Source organism: Cervus canadensis, chromosome 6 (assembly GCF_019320065.1).
Source record: "Cervus canadensis isolate Bull #8, Minnesota chromosome 6, ASM1932006v1, whole genome shotgun sequence".
In the NCBI taxonomy this organism is placed as follows: Eukaryota; Metazoa; Chordata; class Mammalia; order Artiodactyla; family Cervidae; genus Cervus; species Cervus canadensis.
The window spans coordinates 81688967-81712874 of record NC_057391.1 but is presented as its reverse complement, the minus strand read 5'-3'; the positions used below and the strand labels follow the sequence as shown (position 1 = coordinate 81712874).

The window sequence follows — 23908 nt, the reverse complement described above, 5'->3', positions numbered from 1 at the left end:
TAAATCAAGTATCTGACAAGGGACTTGTACCCAGAATATATAAAGAACACTTAGAACTCAATAACAAAAAGACAGATATCACAATTATCTCTTGACCACACTGTAAGCTCCCAGTAAACAGAAGCCCTATTTTACTCATCTCTTTATCTTCAGCACCTAAAAGAAAGCACTGCATTTTCTTATCAGTGAATGAATGTCACTGGACCAAACGCAAGACTTTTCCTTAGTCACAGCCTGCATCCTTTTATCTTTGAAAAGAAAAAGCAAATGGGAGAGATGCCATTCTTCTTTCGGTGGGGCTGGGGAGGAGCTGACATTGTGGACTCCCTTTCATTTTCTCACTCACCTGCCTTTGCTGAAGAGGGACGAGACAGTTTCTGGCTATAGATGTGTGCAGCACTTTGGAAAGAGGAAAAGGGGCCAATGGTGTAACTGCCTGATCGACAGCGTGGCAGGCCAGCGGGGCTTGGTACGTTCTGTGTCCCAGGATGGATGGAGAGAGAAGCACTGTCAGGGACTGTGCTCAGTAAAACTGCTGGCTGGTGAGGCATGCTGGGGATAGCTGGATGGACCTGAGATATAGAATGGAGACCTGACCTTGGGGAGAGGTCAGAGCTGGTGACAACAGATGACAAGTGGGTGTTGGGAATTTTCTGCAGAAGGGGAGCAGCAGGACCAGAGAAAGAAGTAGAAGAATTGGTATAGATTAATTTAGCCTCTTTTTCTGCTGAAGTGGTAAATCCTATTAAAACAAACAAAAACAGATCACATTAGGAAAAACAAACACATAGTCTCTATATGTAAACAGGAACATTTTTAAACATCAAACTAACCTTAGCATGAAACAGATACTATGAAAAATACAAATTTTAATGAGCATTCATCATGAACAATGAATTTTGCCCACTGAGACAATCTGGCATTAGAAATAGTTCATTTCTAGTCCTTGTTAAAAGCTGGCGTGGCGACTACCTCCATCAACCAGAACGGGTGTTTTATAAACGTCAGGGCATCAGGACAAAGTTTCTGGTAATGAAAGCTAACTCTTCTCCCTCTGATTTTCACCCTTCTAGAAACAGTGCTCAGAATTTTAAACATTAGGAAAGTGAAAAATTCTTCGGAAAGATGTTAACAGGTTAACAGGTAGATAAAAGGAAATTCTAACAGAGAAGAAAAAACAATGAAAATGAGCTTTCTGGAGTAACGCTGCATGCCCTAAAATCATTTAATATCTGATGAGTTTCTTTTTATTAAGAGATTTATCTGAGAATAGCAAATCTATGCAGGTTTGAAGTCACTCACGAGATAACTTATCAGAGTGAATTTCTGTTGTCTGTTGCTGTTTGGGCTGCTTTATTTTCACTTCTTCAATCGTTTCAGGGTGATCTGAAATAAATAAACACTAAGCTTAGGTTCTGTCACTAATCAAACACTAGAGCACCACTCTACACATCATTTTGTTTCCCGAATATAACGCAACTAGTAATCAGTGCCAAGAACTATTGCATTTCTCACTGCACTTTTCCAAGGATGGCCGTGTCCATATCCCTGGTGAGTGGGACACCAAGCAAATGATTCCAAACCAGCCCCAACCCCAGCTCCAGCTGACTGAACCAGGCAAAGATATGGAAACCCAGGGCAGCGATCCATGGACTGCTGACAAACTAGGACCTGCCTGGGAAAGACAGTAAGTGAGGGCAGTAAAGGGGCGTCCCCCAGGTGGTGTGAGTGGTAAAGAACCCGCCTGCTAATGCAGGTGATGTAAGAGACATGGGTTTGATCCCTGGGTCTGGAAGATCTCCTGGACTAGGGCAGGGCAATCCACTCCAGTATTCTTGCCTGGAGAATCCCATGGACAGAGGAGCCTGGCGGATTATGGTCCATAGGGTCGCAAAGAGTCAGACACACTGAAGCAACTTAGCACGAATGCCAGGGCAGTAAGATGCCTCTGTCAAGAATTCAAATTTGGAGAACTACGAGACCAAACTGGTTGGGGGCACACACGGGAGCAAAGAAGTCACAATACATATGGACAGGGAACTGACAAGATATGAAAATAACAGCCCCAGTATTTGTTGGCATGATACCTGAATACTGCACCAGCTCTGTATCTTAATCTCCTCAGTTTTCCTTGAATAAGTTGAGTGAATTTGCTTACTAATCAGTATATTCAATAAGAAAATCATTCTAATAACATAAATTTCCACCATAATAAATCAGGTTTTCTTTTCCTACTACAGAATTTTGAAATAGAACAGCCAGAGCTAATCATATACTTAGAGAAATATTCCCAAAATCTTTTCTCAAGGGCCAAGTTCATACAAAAACTTAAGAAAGGCCATTTCACAGACCATCATTCAGAATGAAAGAACAGGGACATATGAATTCTCTTCTTTCCACCACCATCAGCAGTGGTAACACTGTCACACATTTGTTTGCTCATGTTTGAAACAAGTCCAAATACTATCGAATGTCATAATGTTCTTCCCTTGACTGAGGGAACTGCCTGTCTAGTTAATCTTGATTGGTATTGCTAGGTATAAATGTTATAGTAAGTCTCCTACAGACAAACCTTCAAGTTGCAAACTTTCAAAGATGCGAACAAGCCCCTGTATGCCAGTTGCTGCACAGTTGTTTAGTTGCTAAATCGTGTCCAATTCTCTCGAGACCCCATAGACTATAGTCTGTCAGGCTCCTCTGTCTGCATTCGATTTCCCTGGCACGAATACTGGAGTGGTTTGCCATTTCCTAACCCAGGGGATCTTCCCGGCCCAGGGATCGAACCTGCATCTCCTGCATTGTCACGTGGATTCTTTACCACTGAGTCACCAAGGAAGCCCTGTTGTACAGTACTGTACTTTTTCAAGGCACTGAACTATAAGATTAAAAATGCTTTATTTTTGTGCTTGTTTTCTACGTATTATTTGTGTGAAAAGTATTATAAACCTATTCAGTACTTAGTTGGGAACCTAGGCTAACTTTGTTGGACTTACAAACAAAATTGGACTTACGAACACGCTGTCAGAATGGAACTCATTCGTTACACAGGGGACTTACTGTATTACATAAAGGTAGTCCTTAATACACGAACCCCAAAATCTCTGAGGAACCAACTGTACAGATAGGTGCTACCTAGTACCTTCCCCATTAGTACCAGGGGAGAAGTTACTATCTGAATGCCAAGCTAGGACCTCAATTCCCTGGGTTAGTACACAGTTCCCTTTCCATTACAAAAACTCCTCAGTCTCCCTTCCCCAACACTGTTATAGGACCTTTTCAGAGATTCTATCAACTTTCTTCCTGAATTTACTCATACAACTTCATCAAGCAGACAATAAATATTATAAAGTCAAGAATTTTGACAGTCCTGATCCCTGCTCTCTCTAGCAACTACTATTATCATAATGTCTGACACTTAATAGGTGTCTATTAAAAAATATGTAAAAGGAATGAATGAACAGATGAATAAATTTTAGAACTTAGATTTAGGAAGGCTCAAAGAAGAGGGTGGACTCAGAAGGATTTTTGCTAATATAATACTTCAATTATACAGTGAGCTAGACAGGTTTTTGTAGACTAGCCTCTGCAGCTAATCAGTTTTGGAAACATTAACACTGCTTCCTCAGGAAAACGCACCCTACATTTTAGATGATCAATTGTCTTGGCTCTTTCCACATTAGGCTATGATCACCTTAAGAGTAACGAAGAAGTCTGCCTCTCTGAGTCTAGTGGTTAGCATACTACAAAATTAGTATATGGATTATCTGTGTCTTACGCTCCCATCTAGATTTTAAATGAATCTTACACTTGAAGCACAAGCTTTATTTATAACTGAGTGTTGCTGCTATTTTTTTTGATCATATGACATGGGCTGGATATTTTGGTCCACGTCAGTTTCAAAATCCCCAATCCTGGAGTTCCCCAGCAGTGAGAAATTTTTGAAATGTGTGGGAACACTGGCTTATCACAATGACTGAAGGAAGACAGTAGCATTTAGGGCTTGTGACTAAGGATATGAGACATCCCACCAGGTATGTGGGAATAATCCCGTACAACAAAGAATTCTCATAGCCGAAATGCAAATGGTGATAAGCTGGAAGAAGCAAAAAAAAACTTAACGAGAGTGAGAAATAATCATCAGGAGAAGCAGAAGAACAGAGATTAAGAGCACAAGCTTTGGGTCAGGAAGACTCAGATTCCTGCTCCACTGGACAGTGCTGGGCAGCCCTGAACAAGCTACTCCACCTCTTTCAGCTCTGTTTCCTCATCTGTAGAGAAGTTTTATAATAGCACCTAATCCATATGGTTTTTGCAAGTAAAAAAATAAGATCATGTTCAATAGACAGTAACATGAGTTCTCACAAAATGTTAGCTGTTGTTAGTTTGCCTTGAAAACAACTCTCTACTGTTAATTTTCATGGGAAAAAAAATTAGAACATAACCTTCTTCCATTTTTAGGGCAAAAATACAAGGCTTCCTCATTCTTCCACCCCCACAACTACAAAATTTCACCACCTTGGAGTCTATTAGTGCTTAGGCGACATATTATTTTTGGTTCTCCTCTGTGCATCTCACTTTTTCACTTGTTCTTCTTATTTTTCATTAATTAACCAACATACTTACCACCCTTTGCCCCGCTATCAGAAAAACTGTTGCTGTTTTTGGAACTTTTTGAGTGCGTCCCCAGGAAGACACTCGCAGACTTGTTTTTTTGAGTATAAAAAGTCAACACCTCCTCCAGTTCGCCTCACTGAAATGGGGAGAAAAAGGATGGTCAGAACAGGAAGCTGTTCTGGAAAATCTTTCCATCAGACTTTATTATGGAAATGGAGTAAGCTGAAGAAGGGGGAAATGAAAAGCACAAGCTCAAAACTCCCTATTAATAGATAGTTACAAGGAAAATAAATGAAGTAGTCTGAAAATTTTAAAGCACAACAAGGTTTTATTTATTTCACAGTGAATTTTCTAAATCTGCACTGTCCAGTATGGTAGCCACTAGTCATATGTAACTATCTAGATTTAAATGAATTAAAATTAAAGATCCATTTCCTTGGTTACATTAGCCACGTTTCAAGTAGTCAGTAGCTACAACATAGGAAGTTCTACCGGACAGCCACGTTCTAAGTCAGGGGTCAACCAGGAACAGACTGTGGGCCACAACTGGCCAGTGTCTGTTCCTGCACGGCTCCCAGCTAAGAATGGCTTATACATTTTTAAGGAAGAATATGCTATAAAGACCACATGGAGTTCACTAAGTCTGAAATATTTATTATGTGGTCCTTGACAGTTTTTCCACCTACCACTTCTAGATAATTGGAGTATATTCACTAAAGGAGTCACTTTGTCATAAATAAGGAGATTCACTAGTGTATCCAGGGAAGATTTCCCTTACCACCTAGACAATAGAGATTGAAACAGTCTCTAGGTAACTTCAAATATAGAAATTATATGCACTTTTTATGAACACCCACAAAATGAAAAGCATAAGGAAACAGAAGAGGACCTGTTTACTAGAATTCTTGCAGTAAGCATATTATGTCTGGGTTTTTTAACACCTGTAGCAGCTTCTCAATGGCCTTTTGCATTTTTTTCATGGAGCGTGTCAATGTTCCAGATAAGTGACCTTCAAATAAGCAAAATACTCCTGCATCATTACAAAGAACCTATATCCCAACTTCAGAATACACTGCAGTGACAAGCCCAGAAACTGCTTCTATGAATCTCAGGGTAAACTCCAAGGTCTCCGAAGTAGCAGAGAGCCAGCAGAAAGCAACCCGAGAAACCATACAGATCTAAAGCTGAGGGTGCAAACAGGTGAGTGCCTCGGGCTGTCAGTGTGTTTCATTTGGCCCTTCCCAGAAAAGGGAAAGATTAAGGCTGGCCAAAATATAAACCGCTCTATACCTCCAGTCTTACCCTCTGCCCACTTTATAATGTATGTTTTCTTGCCTGACTCCTGCGGGTAAACTGAATTTGCCAACTCTGACACACACGTGTATCCATGTCCCACCTCAAATGTAACAAAAGAACCGATGCTAGTGCATATTTCCAACAATCAGCACAATCCACAATCAGTAGTAAATATGTTCTAAAATATTTTATCTCCAAGTCTATGTCATTGGTTAACAGTATATATAACTAATTTTTAGCAGCCAAATAGGCCTGGTAGGGGAAACGCTCTTCACTTCTTAAAAGGTTGCTTTTCAGTTTCTTTTTTTATATTTCTGAGATTTTGAAGATCTCCAGGAAGAATTAGAAATTAATGTTTTAACTTTAAAAGTAGAGCCATTTTCTGAACATAATCTAGCCTTTTTTTCTTTTCTATTTTCATAATGTTGAGGTAAGAAACTACTTCTTGCTTTGTTTCTATACTTGCTTTATCAACCATACTCAAGACCTAAGAATGTCAACAAAATAACATTACACAATTATGAACTCCTATAAAATGATGTATTTGTTTGTTGTATGTTTAAGCGCATGATCCTGGGGCTATAATTAGGTGCATACAGAGTATTACACACAGATCACACTATGTTGGTGTTGATAAGTCACCACCTGATTAATGTCATAGATCAACAAAGAGCTGATTTCCTACTGCTTTTCTCCCCACTGGGACTTCGATGACTGAAGACTAATTAAGGCAGATTTACAAATGGTTTATGCTTTATTTTAGTGGTTTTGTACAGCCCTCTACTTAAGAAAAAAGCTCCCCAGGACAAGTCTTATAAAATTAAAAATTAAATGCCTTTATTACTTCTTTCTTTGCAAACACACTGTAAATGGACAAAGTGGCTTGGCTAATTTGTATTAAGACAGAGAGCTGAATGTTGCTATTTTCAATCCCTAAAGGCTAACCTTAAGCATGAAGGACTTGTTTTATTTTATATAAATTAGGCATAACCCTCGTAGTGCTGAAAAACTGCCAACTCCTCAACCCACTCAATGTAGGCAAAATGTGGTCATCTCCACTGCATCAGTAGGTCAGGAATAAATTCAGATGCAGTAAACACTAGAAGCCTCTAACTTCAAATTTCCAAAGTGCTCCCTCAGCACTTTAAGTGGTGTGTACTTTGAAGGCTGTCTAGAAATATAGCACAGATGCCCAGCAGCAGTGTTTTGATAACTGAAACCATGACAACTGCCAATAATTGGCTGAGATATGGAGACACAAAGGCTATGAAACCCTTTTTTTCTTCTTATAAGTGATTGTACTCACATCCATGTTAGAAACAAGAGAATATTGGGAATTCAATGGGGCAGTGTGGAAGACAGAATAAGATACTATTTTATTAATGAAGGATGTCTTCTACCTTGCTTGTCTGATGAACTCCTGAAAGTTTTCCGAATTCACCCCATCTTCCTCTTCTTCCTCAAGTTTCTTCTTTGATTTCTTTTCAGCCATTTGTTCTGTTTCCTATCCAGTCCCCAATCCCAAAGAAAAACAAGATAAACTGACTCCTGATAAATACACACTTCATCATCTGGTTTCATTATTGTTGGGTTAATTTGTCTTTATAGAAAAGACATTCACTTCTTCAATGTCCTTTGGCCACCTATAAATTTAGTATATTATTTTCTGCCATCATTTCATGAAACATTTTAAAGTGTCCAACTCAGAGTTGCAGAATAAACATAAATTTTTATCATGTTTTTACTTATATACTCAGGTAGCGCTGTGAAAAAAAAGACCTTGGTGATATCTGCGGTCACACTTGAAGTATGACAACAGAGACACTGTATTTTGTTACAATTAGGAAGAGAAAAGCTCAGACGTGGAAGACACTTCTATAGAAGCATCCAAGTTGCATAAATTCTTCACTTATATAAGACAAAATTCTCAACAGAGCTAGAGTAACTATGTAGCTATGGATTTGTTGTGTTGACCTTGTATTGACCATTCCACACATTTTACAAAAGCTATTTAAATTTCCAGGCCTCAGATTTCTTATCTGAAAAATGAGCACACTCCCAGCTCCTCCCACTCCAAAATGACATTTCTAAAGCATTCTAAGACCATGGATAGAAGATAGTTTGCAAACTATTCTCACTAAATAGTCAATTTTCTGGGCTTGGTTGTAAAACGAAGTCACTATCTAAAATGTTCTAGAGAGCAAAGTATAACTCTCTCAGGAAAGAAGACCGTGTCATTATATTAAATCCACAGTTCAAATTTGATCTCATATAGTCAGTTCACCACTGTCTCTAGGCACAGTAATGACAATGCAAATTCACACAGCCCAGGATCCATCTCAGATGCAACAGCACTCCAAAGGAATATGCTTCCGGATGAGAGTGAACTATGGCCTCTGGGCCCTCACAAGTAATAAGTAGCTTTTCAGATGAGCTGGGTTAAGGAGTGAGGTCCAACTCCCCATAATTGTCACACACAGCACACGATGACGCTAGAAGGGAAAAAGACCCTCTTCACCCAGCTGGACAGAGGCTTCTAGCCTGTTTCGGACAGTGGGTGGTGATCCAGAGCACAGGACTAACGGATGAACCACCTACCTTGTTGTACACAGAGATAAAGTCACCCAGCTGGTGGGCCAGGATTCTTCTGCGCTCTAGAAGTGCCAGTCTCCGACTGGGTAATACCATCCTCAGTGAGTGCTGGAGGTTACTTGATGCTCGCTTGAGGAAACGAACCACTAGCTCCTATAAATTAAAGAATCATTGGGGAGAAAAAGAAGCATTTGTACTAAGCAACAGAAGACAAGCTACAAGGGGATTATACAATAGAGAGATAAGAAGAGGTAAACTATACTCTTTAACAAATAAGACCCAGAGCAAACATATTAGGTATAAGAAGAATACAGCCAGACAAGAACAAAACAGAACAAAACAAAACAAATGTAGCATACTCCTAAGCTGACAATGAGAAAATCAAAACCAAGTCTGTATGCAAATAACTACGTAATAAAGTAACTGCTGTAAAATACCACAATTCATATATACATAGTACTATAATAATCCAAACTGCAGCCATCACTTCTAATAGGGTAATCAGAGAAAAGTGCTTAGGAAAAGATAGGAAGTCATCAAAGAAAAGAAGGGGGAGAAAGAATATAGAAATACTGACACTTCGAGGAAGGAAAGAGGAGGAAGAATCAGAAAAGAAACAACCAACACCAACAACAAACCATCACAGAAATATCAGAAATGTACAAGGAAACCCAGGAGAAAACAGTGTCATGGAAGCCAAGGCAGGAAGGTACCCACGTCACAGGTTTCCAAGAGGCTGAATTGAGAAAGGACCACAGCTACTTTCAGCACAGTAAAGGGAATGGAACAAAGAGGTTACGAAATGAATGGATAATGAAGAATAAAGGTGAAGAGGAGAAACTCCTGACTTAAAACGTTTAGTGACAAACAGAAAGAATTGTTACTAAGCTTGAAAGGCAATAACTTTTTATTTATTTATTTTGTCTTCCCCAAGAATAAGGGTGCTTTTAGAGTTGTGCGTTGGCAAGGAGAACACAGTAAAAAGTCATTAAGGGGTAGAAGAGATACATCTCACTTGAGATGGGGCAAAGGATTTTGAAATCTGCATATCAATCAGATCATTGAACTTGGATCAGAGAAGGCAATTCTTCATCTGCCTTCCTCATAAACAAGACCACTGTCACAATCACCAGGTAATGGGTAAGGTTTTGCTGTCTAGATAGATTGTCATTTGGGAATGCACAGAATTTATACTAAGTTCTGCAGTGATGATCCTAAATATTCCTATTAAAAGCCCCATTGAAATCCTGTGTGAATTCTAAGCCAGCAGCTGCAAGGGTTATTCTCTTCTGAGATATTGTTCTTTTCTTCTTGAATTTGATTTTGGTTCATTGTTCTTTGGTGCCAATTTACTCCAACATAAAGAAATAGTCTCATAACCAGAGGGTTGGATTTCATAGTTCCACTCTGCTGTCTTTACTATAGGGTGGTTTAAGCTGCTATGTTAAAACATTATTTTTTCACAGTGGAGCAGACAAACTGACTCTCAAAAAGGCAGTTTCAATTTTCCACTTGGAAAGAGTAGAGCTAACATTTTCCACTGATGGTTGAAGAATTATTCACAACACACAAGGTTTTATCTCTGGGTTGTATTGGCTACTTTAAATTCACGAATCGTTTTCTGGGATATCCATCAGGTTTTTATAATAAGTCCAGCATATTGTATGCCTCTCATATGTGGAGAACTGAAAATTACAGTAGGATCACCATGAGCTGGCCAAAGGAGACAGCTTTCTCAGACTTAGAGGTCCCTCTCCTTTCAGTGATAGACGTCTATGGTAAAAAAGTAAAGAATGACTGTTGCTTCTTCTATAAGAACTGACCTTTCCAAAGAGCTTGAGGCTTCCTGTCATTCTGATCCAAAAAGGAAAACCTTGCTAGAATATTGAATTTTAGGCAGGTTCGAATGACTAATACACAGTAAAAATTATTACACAAGTTTGTTTTCAGTAGTCTAAGAAATTTATAAAGTAACAACTAGTAAAGAAAAAAAAAAAGTTAAACTGGAGGATGGTACATTCTCAGAGGGCCCGTGGTAAAGTGTTGACTTTGAAAGAGCTAACTCCACCCCTGAGGGTAGAAATCAAATGCCTTCTGATCCATGGAAACGGTGCAAGAGCAAATCAAGTACGACTGTAACACCTGAGTGTAAGTTCCAGGTTCACCACATACGGGCTACAGGACAATAGGCAGGCCCCCATTCTCTAGGCCTTTGTTTCCGCATCTGCAAAATGGGGATGACAGTGCCCATCTTAAAGAGTTAATTGTATGTGAAGCAATGTGAATTCACATTGTATGTGAAGCTGCTTGGGAAAGGACCCTGAAAATTGTTATCCTTTTCTAGGGCTTTGCACAGGCCTGACGTCTAATGAGGAATAAATTTCCATTTTCAGAATGAAGAAAACTGACACCTCAACACATATTGCGATGAGCATGGCTCCAGATTCAAGATTTAATTCACAGTAAAGTAAGAGAAATCTATAAGCTACACTGTGGAAGGATTCCTTCTCCAGAAGTATACTGTTCTGTACCTTAGAATAGGGAACAAAGAAAGAAAGGAATAAAGAAAGAAAGAGGGAGGTGAGGGAGAAAGAGAGGGAAGGAAGAGAGAGAAAGAAAAAAGGGGAAAGCAAAAAGGTCCCAACAAGAAGAACCTCACCATCTGTTCATCCTCTTTGGCAGCCCAGCTGGCACTGAACGTCTGACCTCCACTGTCTTTCATCAGGCGGATTTGAACATGCTGGAGATAGGCAGAGAATGCTATTCGGGCCTGCACTTTGCTACAGAAATCCAAAACAACATACCGTTATGAGACAGAATGGTGCATCAACCAAATGCGTGCTTGCCTTTCTCAATGTGGCCTTTGAGAATCCTTCTATTAGGATGGCTACAAAAAATGAAGCCCATCATACAGTCACTGAATAAAGATTCCTTCTATCCAGCACATGAGATTTCTGCTTTTTCTATTTAAAGAACCAGAGATGAAGAATCCTACTTATTTTCTCATTATTACCACATGGGGGGAGAAAAAAAAACAAGAAAAAGAGATTCATCTTTTCTACTCTTTAATCTTATCTCTTTGGACTTTTAAACAACTTTCTTAAGGAAGTGGATAGGAAAGTACTGAACTTTCATAAGAACCTTTGTATTAATATAGAAAGGTTTTTCTGCCTTTGTGGTTATTGTGTGTTTAGTCACTTTTGCCATGTCCGACTCTGTGTGACCCCATGGACTGTAGCCCGCCTGGCTCCTCTGTTCACGGGACTCTCCAGACAAGAATACTGGAGTGGGTTGCCAGGCCCTCCTCCAGGGGGTCTTCCCAACCCAGGGATCCAACCTGCGTCTCTTATGTCTCCTGAACTGGCAGGCAGGTTCTTTACCACTAGTGCCATGGGCCCTTAAAAACATACTTATCCGTTACTACAAAAGGATGGCTTTTGTTACGGCAACTGATTGCGGGTGTGCGAAAGCCTCCAAAGCAGCAAAGAGATAAATCTTACGAAGGAACTTCTAAGACCAAATTTTAATGTCAGGCTTTTTTTCTCAACTGCAAGACGGGAGTGGTTGGAGCCCAGAACAAATGAGTGAGGTCCAACAGACTCTGGTGCAGAGGCACTGATGGGCTAGGATGAGCCCAGATGTTTGGTGGGAAAAAGACAACGTGTGCATACAATAAAGAGCACCTCAGTGACACCACTGAAGTGCCCAGCTGACTTCTGCTGGGGGCCCTAGGTAGGCAACAAGGAAATCTGACCAAGCCAGCCATCAGCGGACAGAAGTACCAGAGCAACCACTGATGACTTTCACTTCAGCTGCAAACTGCGGCAGATCTGTTTTCCTTCAGGAGAGCTTTTGGTTACTTCAGCTGCTCAGCCTTCTGAAACACTAGCCAAAATTACATCAGTGAGGATTAGGGCCCAACACAAGTTCTGTTTACACTCCTCACACTCGCCATCACTGAATGCTCTCTACTCACTGTTCCCCAAGGTGAGGACGAAGGACTGGTCCAGAGTAAACTGGAAATCCTAGGAGGGTCTATGTCTAGCTTCTGTGTTAGTGTCAGAAGGGACAGAGGTAGATTTGCTTTTCAAGCTCTTCAGAACATGAAATATAAAGCTGCACCTTTGTCACTAGTAAGAACAGCTTAGGGGAGCACAATATGATTTTGAAATGTGTATTTTCAAATGTTTCTCATCAAGGCCACACTTAAAATCCTTGCTCTGGAGACCATGTATCACTTTCCTCTCAACCATTCCCATAAATTTTCCCTCCACAACAAATTATTTTCAAGTCAAAGTGAAGGGAAAAAAACAAACAAAAAACCTCTCCACTTTGGCCAACAAATTCACTTGCAATATAATGAGCTACGAGTGTCATGTTTCAGATACCTGCAAATGTAGAATACCCAATTTTATTGATTATTCCTCTAATATTAAAATACAGAGGTCTTTGGATATGGGAATTATTGCTTGGAAGATGCGATTTCAATCATTATTTTGTGGCAAATCATTGTTGCAAATCAAATGAACAAGTATTGAGTTTTTTCCTTTTCTAAAAACCTCACTAAGATAACTTCCATGGGGTCACAAAAGAGTCGGTGATGACTTCGTAACGAAACAACAGCAGCAAATCTTACTACAGAGATCTGTGAGATGTTAATCCTGAGGTTGTCCCCTAAGGTATTAGAGATACTGGTCAGCTAGAAATCTGCAACAAACCAGCCAAAAAGCTAGAATGATTTACATTGGAGAAATCTATTTTTAAAACATAAAAGCCTTTGTAGATCCTCAGTATACAAAGTATACAACTAGTGGGCTGGGGCTTGGAGTCTTGAAGCCTTGCCATGGACCACCCCCAGATCCCTCAGTAGCCACTGAGATGCCCCATAGAATGAGAGGCAGCTCGGGGGAACAGAGTTTGAAAATCATGATTTATACGAACACGCCCTGCAATTATAACAGCTTACTCATTGAAAGTGCGATGTGTGAGATTTAGGAATAACTAATTTATTTCTACAACATCTAAGTAGAATGTTACTGCTAAAAAGGACCTTAGAATATAACTCAGTGGTTTTGAAATGTTCCATTTCAATTCAGTGGATTCTTCTTTCCCCTCTAGAGAGCACAGTCTGAAAAACCTGTCTATGTCTAACCTGATAACTTGGCCTAACGGAAAAGAAAACGGAGACACTCTGATTTGCCCGTGATCACACAGTCAGTTGGTAACCAGTGAAGTCACAGCCAAATCTTCTGATAGAGCTGAGTGTGCTCTCCACCAATGGGACCCCTCTCATCCTCCACACACCACTCCAAACCTCAACCCTACCCTCCAGCCCCTTAAACACCAGTATCGCCCTCCAGCCTTGCGGTTTAGAAAATAAAGGCCATCATGCATGAACACCTACACTTCCTGACTCTTTAACTTCTAACTACTGCATTCAAGCCACAGTGCTTTAGGGGCTTCCCAGGTGGCTCAGTGGTAAAGAATCCCCTGGGGTAGGAAATGGCAACCCACTCCAGTATTTTTGCCTGTACAATTCCATGGACAAAGGAGCCTGGTGGGCTGCAGTCCATGGGGTCACAAAGAGTTGGACATGACTGGGCATGTACGCACGCCTAGTCCTTTCTTTCTGACTTAGAGGGTGAGGCACCCCTCCACTGGCCTCTTTCCACCTTCCTATATGACAATATATCCATTTCTGTATCTCTACTTCTTTTACCATCAAATCCTCCCCCTAATCTATAAATCAGCTCCAGAATCCCTATCTTAAGAAATCTTTTTTCTCTTGCTTGCTCTCTGATGAGTTCTCACCTTCCTTTCATTTCATTCAAACTCAGCTCACAGTTTCTCTTCTATCCACAAAGTCCACACCCACGTCATAAATGCAAGAGACTGTTCCGAGGCCTCATTCTAAACTGGGCTGTCTGAGGCACTCACTCTTTAGCTTGAAACTCTCATCTTGTAGCTTTTACCACCCTGCCTCCTCCCAGTTTTATAGCTATCTCTCTAATTGCTATTTCTTGATCTCTTACTATAGAATGTTGGTTTTCTCCAGGCCTCATTTCTCTTCCTTTTCTCCTTGTCCATGTTTACTGAACTAAACTGAAATGAACAAGTTCATCCACTCTGAAGCTGTACAGTCCTATTCAACTCTGACTTACAAAGCTGTATTTTCACCTATCTACTGAACATCTTCACCCCAGAGCTCTTCCACCTCACTGTGTCCCAAACAAAACACATTATTTTTATCATGAAACCAACTCCTGTGCTCCTTATATTGACTGGCTGCAATATCATGTGACCAAATTTGCAAAAATTTAGTCTCTGTGGGGTTCTTACATCCACAAAGACCAAGTCCTAGCAACTTCAACTTGCAAGTTTCATTAACTCCATCCCATCCTCTTCACTCCTACAGCCATCGCTCTGATAGGGCCTTCATCTTCCCCGCTCTGGACTACTTGAACAGCCCCTAACTCAGTGCTCTATCCTTTGCTGTTGTTCAGTCGTGTTTGACTCTTTTCGACCCCATGGACTGCAGCACACCAGGTTTCCCTGTCCTTCATCATCTCCCAGAGCTTGCTCAAACTCATGTCCATTGAGTCGTTGATGCTATCCAACCATCTCATCCTCTGTCATCCCCTTCTCCTCCTGCCTTCAATCTTTACCCTTAGTTCTCCTCTTATCAATCACTATCCCACAGTGTGACCAGAATTTACTTCCTAAATCAAGATCTGACCATATCATACATCTGCTTAAAAATTATCCATCTAGAAAAAAGTCCAGGCTCCTCTATGTCCCTTTATGGTCAAATGACATCCAACTTTTTAGTCTCACTTCTTACCACACCCTTTTCTCCACATAACTCCACACCACTAATCTATGTTCCTCAGACTTGCCAAGCTCATTTCAATTGCAGGGTTTTTATACTTGCTGTTCTGCCTGGAATATTCTGCCGCCTGATATTCACATGACCTACTCCTCCTCATCATTCAGGACTCACCCTAAAGGTTACCTCTCCATGTCCGAAGCACCATAATCTAAAGAAACTTTCTGCTCTATTACACTCTAATACCGCACCTTATCTTATTGCCTACACAGCACTTCCTATTGCCTGAAATTACCTTGTTTCCTGTCAGCCTTCCCCACTAGACTGCGAGTTTCAAGAGCCTGCCTTGGTCTCTACTGTAACATTACACAGTCTGGCACAATTCCTGATATAGAGCAGGTACTCAATAAACATTTGTCAGGGACTGAATGAATGACTTACTATCATCCCTCTGTGCCCTTATTCCCTCTACTAGCACTCCCACACTTAACTGTCACCTCCCAAATCCTGAAAGCCTACTCATCCATCAAGTCCTGGTTCAGATCTTGTCTCCTCCCTAACATCTCTCCAGCCCTCCCAGGCAAGACCAGTCACTCCTTTCCTGGGTCCTAAGAGCCCTTTGTCCATAGTGAGGTCACAGCCCCCTCTCTTTAAGTGTCCCCACACTAGGCCATGAGCTGATTTGAGCTCCTTGTCTTGGGTCACCTTGTACTTTTAATCACTGACACCAAAACCCCAAAATATTTGTTGAGCTAGTAAGAGCTGGGTTTGATTCATAGCTCTAGACCTTGGACAAGCAACTTCTCTAAGGCCCAGTTTCCTTGATAATAATAATATCAAATCACATTCATTAATTCACAGGAATCCTGTGCATAAAAAATGAAAAATGGCTATAAAGCCACCAGCACAATACCCTGGTACACAGTACAAATGAGATGATTTCAATTTTACTAGAATAATTAGGAAAGATACATACCTAAGATTGCCATTATCTTGCAGGATCTGCATCAGGTTAAATTTAGGCTCTGGCTCCTGAGTTTCGATTTTGCAGCATTGTTCACCTTTGTTATTCCACTCAGGAACCTTCATGGAGTTTTCTTTGGGTGAATTTTCTATCATAACAGTCAGTGAGGGTGTGTATTTGGCTTGATTTTCTCCAAGGGACCCTGCAGACTCCTCCTGGTAAGCTTCCTGTTCTTCATCTTCATTGTCTAATGCAACTTCTTCCTCTTCTTCACTCTCTGTCTCAGTTTTAACATTCATTTCAGCTGGTTGGGTAATCACTAAATGCGAAGAATCACTAATGTTGCTGAAAAAAGGATTAAATTTTCCTCTCTCCCAATACCTTCCTTTTATCCTATTAGTAAAAACCCACTTCTAAATCAGATGGCAAATAATGCACAGTTAACAGCATACACACATCCCTCTCCAATCTTCTACCTTCTAAAAACCTAACGATCTTCATTAGAGATGATGTTTCTCATCACAATACCAATGGCTCTCTCACATCTCTAGGCAGAAAACATTTTAGTGATCTCTAGAGGGTGTTAAGTTTTTAGAGGGATGCTTTTCATGGAGGTACACAGAGCAGGGGAATATCTTTCCATCCTATGTTTATCCATTCTCCTCCTTCACTGCTTTGGCAGGTCTTTGAGGACAAGGACCATAGCTTTTTATTTGTCAGTGAAACTGCAGTAACTAATGTGCCTGACACAGGCACTCAACAAACAAAAGAAAGAGAGAGAAAGAGAAGTCAATTTGTCAGTGACAAATAGATCTATAACATGGGAGATTCTGGGAGAGAAAGAAATTCTCCCTTTTCTGTTTGTGTTTAAAATACTTACACCATTCAGCAAATGCCAAAGGATAAATTTGACTTCATACCTAATCATGAAAAACCCAAATAAGAATGCTCCGGGGTTCCATTGAACTTAAGCTAAGTATCAGGTAGCGAAATGATGCTGGAATAAGAGCAAAAGCCAATATGTGTGTGCTTCGGATAGTCTTCAATACAAATATTATAGCATGGAAGCTTTAAAAAACTGATCTTTTTGAAATGAGTTTTAGAGGAAGAGTGTATATGTACATATATATATAAAAGTGTATGTGATCAGGAAAGTCCTGATTCATTAAGTACTAGTTAAGAAGCTGATTACATCAGTCTGACAGGACATAGATAATGGAGCTTGGTGAAGGCTCCCCGGCAGGTACCTGGGTATTTTGGCCTCATTGCCCTTAATCTGCCACTCCGTCGTCTACGTTTTCGCACCTCCAGAGACAGGAGCTTCCTCTCATAGAGAGCAGCGTGCAGCTTGGCCCTTGAATTCATACTCTCTACCTTCAGTTCTGGTGTTCCATCAACCACCATTCTGTGAGGAAAAAACATGGCAGCTAGAACTTTCAGGAAGTTCTTTTATTCCAAGACTAAGCTTGACAGAACTCTGTCATGATGTCAGACCGGGCATGGTTTCTCTAGTGAGTTCTGAAATGTCTGGCCGATAAATGGGAATATTGGAATCTACATTAAAATTTCACTAATGGCCTATCTGAATTTGTTAAATGTTCTGAACAAAAATACGTCTGAAGACAACGGTTAAGCATTTTTATCTATCCAATGATATAAGCTGACTACTCAGTGCAGAGATCATAAAGTGCTACTTAACACCCAAGCCTTAAGAATGACTTGAGATACTGGTAACACTTCAGTTCTTAAGCTGAGGGATGGCTAGAGGTGTACTTATTATTTATTCATTATAACTTAGAATGATACAAACATTCTTTTGAAGTAGGCAATATTTAATGAATACAGATGTAGCAGCTGTTGAGGAGAGGAAGAGCTGATAATCTGTGACGAGAGCAGCACAGACCTGAATGAGACTCACGGGCAGAGAGCGTCCTTGTGAAAAGTCACCGGGATCTCGGGACGCATCAAGTCTCAAGCACCCCAATGGGAGGGACGTCTCTCTTGGAGCACGCTGAGTCACGGGGGGAGCTGGGGAGAGGTGGCAGGGACTCCCCAGGTGTTGAGCACAGGTCAGGAGTTAGGGTGAGAGGCACGGACAAGGGAAAGGCAGCAGATGGGGGACAAGGCCAAATTCAGTCAGGTCATGGATGCGGAGAGGGATGGCCACAGCTACATTAGGCATCAGGAAAATCATAAAATTAGGGAAGTGACAGGCATCATCAGCCCTCCAGACAAGGACCGGGCAGAGTATAAGACAGGCAGAGAAATCCAGGTCACCAAAGAGAGACAGGGTTCCCGAGTCACCAAGTCAGAAAAGACGTGTCCACATTAGTGTTGGAAAGCAGGCAGCCAATGCTGTGCACCCAGAACTCAGGATCTAACTGGTTGGCTCTGAACTCTCTTCCTTGTGAACTCTTGAGAACAGGGCTCCCCAATCTCAGGGATCTAATGCCTGATGATCTGGGGTGGGGCCGACATAATGACAATAGAAACAAAGTGCACAATAAATGCAATGCACCAGAATCATCCCAAAACAATCCCTCTACCCCACCTATGCAAAAATCGTCTTCCACAAAACCCGTCCCTGGTACCAAAAGGTTGAGGGCCACTTTGAGGTCATAATTCATTGTCATTCCCCTAGGAGTTTTCAGTCCCTGAGTATGATGGAAAGGCTGTGTCTTCTAGTCTGGTTAAGACTTCTAGGGATTTCTGGTTGGATGGTCTGGATATAAATATTTTGAAGGCCTCCTCTCTAGAGCAGGAAATTGAGCTAAGAACTGGACATGTCCTGACACTGGGGGCAGAAAAGGGAAGCAAATTAACAAACTTGTAAAAATTGTTCAACCCCAGTTTATCATCATCTCAACAACTGAATGTTAGCCTGCCCCCCCTCCACACAGTTGTGAAAATGGTTTTAGATAATTAAACAATAAAGAAAATTTTAAAAATCTGATGTTTAAAATAACAACTATAAGCTTCTAAGGAACCCTGAACAGACATACAAATCACCACCGTTACAAGGCATGGAGGCAGGGAGCACCGGGGGAAGAGCCAGAACTGTATGCATGGCTCTCTGAGGGCAAGGCCCAGGCTTATCTTCTCTCTCTGGTCTGTGACACGTCTGAGATTGCTCAGCATACACCCAACCTACTATAAATGCTTTTGAGTTAACAAACAATTGAACTCCTTATAAATAAATTGTAATAGCTTTTACCTACATCTATTTCCTTTTATCTTTCTAACATTTTATGAAATATTTAAATAGAATTAATACAGTGAACATCCGTATACCCACTGGCCAGTTTCTACAATGAATATTTTACTATATTTATTTCATCACATATATATTTAACTTTCTCTATTTCTATCCAAATATCAATCCACTTAATTTTTTAAGCCTATCAAAGTTGCACAAAGACATCAGTGTACTTCACTCCTAAACACTTAAACGATGAAATTATTGGGATCTAGAGGTCCATATTTGTTTTATAGGGCTTTGAACTTTTTCCCTTCTCTTTTCTGTAAGCTAAAAATGATGTACAGTGAAATTTCCAAATATTAAATGTCCATATGTCCATTTGATGAGACCTAGAGCTATGCAACCCAAATTCTAACATTCTCTCCCCTCAGAAAGTCCTCACATTCCTTCCTAGTAAACCCCTCCCTCATACTCCTCAAGGAAACTGTTCTGAATTTTTTCATCACATTTTGGATTACCTGTCCTAGAACTTCATAAAAACAGAATCATACAGTATGAACTCATTTATTAGCATATTTTTGAGATGGATCAAAACTATGGCTTGCCTAACAATTTTCTTAAAAGTAGTTTTAATAAACAAAATTTTTAATATTGAGGAAATTTAACTTACCATTTTTTTCCTTTTTGCTTACTGCTTTCTGTGTCATATCTAAAAACTTCTGCCAAGCCCAAAGTTACAAAGATATTTTCACTCACAAAGTTTTATAGCAATATTTTTTATGTATATGTCTATGAATCACCTATAATTTTTGTGAGCAATAGAGGTTGAGGTTCATTTTTTAAAATACAATATGCAGTTTCAGCCCCATCTGTTAAAAAGTTTCCAAGTTTCCTTTCCCCATTGGATTACTTTAGGCCGCTTGTTTAAAGTCATAAGGGCCCATTTCTGGGCTTTTTATTCTGTTTCACTGATAAATTTGTAAGTTTTCATTACTACAGAATAATATTCCTTTAAGTCAGGTACTTTAGGTCTTTCTCAAGATTACTTTGGATATCTAACTCCTCTGCATTTTTATATACACTGAAAAGAAAAATAGTTAGTCAATTACTACCAAAAAAATTACTACAATATTCATTAGATCATTTTGTGGAGAATGAATACTTATATTAAGTTTTCTAAACCATGAACACGACATATCACTGTACTTATTGAGATCTTCTTTAGTCTCTTTAAGTTACATTCAGGAGCTTTTTATATATAGATATTAAGCATAGTTGTAAAATTTATCCCTAAGAATTTTGACCTTATATCCCAAGACCTTGCTAAGCGCACTTTTAAGTTCTTATACTCATTCTGTATATGCCTTAGAATTTCTACTAACCTGATCATGTCATCTAAGAGAAAAGATTTTAATCTCTTCCTTTCTAATCTGTATACCTCTTATTTCTTTTCCTATCCCTCGTTTTACTGTACTATTTAGGAACTCTACCATAAAGGAAATACAAGTGGTGAGAGCAGACATCTTGCCTAATTACTAATCATAGGGGTAAAGCCTTCAATATTTGACATTAGAAATAGGCTTTTCATAGAAGGCCTTTATCAGATTGAAGCTCTCTTCTATGCCTGATTTACTAAGAATTTTTCTCATAACATGTATTTAATTTCACCAATTCAACATATGTGGGTTGTTTGGGGTTTTTTTGCAGCTAATAAAATGATCATTGGTTTTTTTCCCCTTTATTTAATATATGGTAAATTAAATTGACTAATTCTCAAACCTTAAACCAACTGTGCCTTACTGGGGAAAATCTCACTTTAGCCATCTGTATTATCCTTTATATACACTAATCAACTCTATTTGCTATTATTCTTTTAAGAAATTTTATGTTTATGTTCATGTAGATATTAGCCTATAGTTTTTTTAAATGTTTTTGTCAAGTTTTCATGCCATACTCTTCTGGTATCATAAAATGAATTGGGAAGTATCCTTGCCTTTTTTTTTGGAAAGAATTTCTTTAAGAATGGTATATATTCTTCCTCAAATATTGATACAATTCATCAGTGAAATGACTTGCAGTGTGCTTTGTAGGAAAGTTTTCTTTTTTTTAATAAATTCAATATTCTGATTAAGCATAGGGCTATTCAAAATTTCTATTTCAGCTTGTGTCAGTTTTACTAAGAGTTCTCTCCCCACAGGGAGTTCAGACATTTCATTCAGGTTGTCAAAGTAGTGAAATAAGGTTGTTAATAATAATAATATTCCCATAGCATCCTTTTCATGTCTGTAGGATCCATAGTGATAGCCCCACTTTACTATCTGACATTGGTAATCAGTGTAGGATCCATAGTGATAGCCCCACTTTACTACCTAATACTGGTAATCAGTGGAGGATCCGTAGTGATAGCCCCACTTTACTATCTGACACTGGTAATCAGTGTAGGATCCGTAGTGATAGTGATAGCCCCACTTCACTCTCTGACACTGGTAATCAGTGTAGGATCCGTAGTGATAGCCCCACTTCACTCTCTGACACTGGTAATCAGTGTAGGATCCGTAGTGATAGCCCCACTTCACTCTCTGACACTGGTAATCAGTGTAGGATCCGTAGTGATAGTGATAGCCCCACTTCACTCTCTGACACTGGTAATCAGTGTAGGATCCGTAGTGATAGCCCCACTTCACTCTCTGACACTGGTAATCAGTGTAGGATAGGATCCGTAGTGATAGTGATAGCCCCACTTCACTCTCTGACACTGGTAATCAGTGTAGGATCCGTAGTGATAGCCCCACTTCACTCTCTGACACTGGTAATCAGTGTAGGATCCGTAGTGATAGCCCCACTTCACTCTCTGACACTGGTAATCAGTGTAGGATCCGTAGTGATAGCCCCACTTTACTCTCTGACACTGGTAATCGGTGTTTTCTCTTTTTTCTAGATAAATCTACTTAAGAGTTTATCAATTCTGCTATTGGATTTTATTTTCTTTATTGTTTGTCTTGTATTTAATTGATCTGCCCTTTATCATTTCCTTTCTTCAACTTACTTTTGGTCATGCTTCTTTTCCTAGTTTCCTAAAACTGAACACTAGATCAGTGATCTAGTCCTCTGTTTCCTAGTCAAATATTAAAGTTATAAATCGCACGTTGCCGCCCCCCCAACACACAAGCAAACAGTACTTTAGCAGCATTTCACATATTTTAATGTTCTGTTTTTATGATCATTTTGAATTTTCTTCATGAGTTCTTCCTTGACCCATGGATTAGTTAGAAATGTGTTGCTTAATTCCAAAATATTTGGATATTTTCTATTGTTATTGATTTCTAATTTCATTGCAGTCAAAGAACATACTCTTAATAATTTTAATCTTTTTAAATGAATTAAGATTTGTTTCATGCTTCAGCATAAGGTTTTCATATGCTACCTTTTATTTGCTTATATACCACCAGAAACCTAGTACTAAATGGCACATAAAATGTCCTAAAGAAAGAACAAAACCCAGCAACATTTAAATATTCTTGTTGTTGAAGTTTTTTCCCCTAATTTCCAAACTGACAGTAGTATATCTATGAAATGTATTCCTTGACTAATAACTGGAGAAAAATTATAAGCTAAGCATGACTTTCATTTAGAAACTATAAAAGTTGATTTCTCTCAGTTTTCCTTAAATTAAATGGCCATCATATTATCCTCCTTTAAAGAAAACTCAGATTTATGCTTCAAAAGATTTGGATGAGAAAACCAAGTTTATCTTAAATTCTTAAATGTAAAACAAAAAGCCAGATATAGGAGTTTCTTTCTTATTATCATTGTGGTTTTTGAAGATAAACAGCATAAAGGGGATGTATGCAATCTCTCAAACCAGAAGGTATGTATTTAGGGTTAAAAGTTCTTATTCTGGCTACGGTATTCAGCTGGGCAAGGCCATCCCAGTCATTCTTCTAAGACCTTCCTCTCTTCTGCCAAAATTAAGAGCCACAGATATTTTGCATACTTCTAGTTCCAAGGCAAACAGGAAGTAGTTCTGCTCAGTCCTATATGGTACAAAGTCCCATACCTGTATGCCCCAGGTATGTCAAGGCCAAAACATAACCTTTTCTTTGAATTTAGCCTGAGATTGATCTTGAAATCTCACTAAGACTTTGGGCTCGCTCACATAGCCAAACACAACTACTATCATTGAAATGACATATTTGTAGCTAAAAAATATAAATCCCAAACTTAGTTTATAAAAAGTTTGCTGCAGAATAGTGTTTCAATAGAAAACATTCTTGTGTTACTATTTAAGCTGAGTCAAACTGAAAATGGTTATGTAAAGTATCATGCTTAGTCTGTGCATGGTCAAATATTAGGCACAGGTAAAGAATTTCTCAACTTTTAAAAATCAGTTACCGTGTTCTTCCTGTCAATAAGCTTC

General features: G+C 39.5%; 1 protein-coding gene across 1 annotated transcript in view; it reads right to left on the bottom strand.

Annotated features, from left to right (window-relative positions):
- Positions 1–23908, bottom strand: part of TTLL5 (tubulin tyrosine ligase like 5) — a 306157-nt gene that overhangs the window by 184793 nt on the left and 97456 nt on the right. Inside the window, exons 19-27 of the mRNA XM_043473030.1 lie at positions 17540–17697; positions 16305–16611; positions 11162–11282; positions 8509–8655; positions 7311–7414; positions 7070–7152; positions 4624–4746; positions 1303–1386; positions 347–742 (exon numbers count right to left, since the gene is read on the bottom strand). Of these exons, the coding sequence (XP_043328965.1) occupies positions 347–742; positions 1303–1386; positions 4624–4746; positions 7070–7152; positions 7311–7414; positions 8509–8655; positions 11162–11282; positions 16305–16611; positions 17540–17697 (1523 nt within the window). The remainder of the gene's footprint in view (positions 1–346; positions 743–1302; positions 1387–4623; positions 4747–7069; positions 7153–7310; positions 7415–8508; positions 8656–11161; positions 11283–16304; positions 16612–17539; positions 17698–23908) is intronic.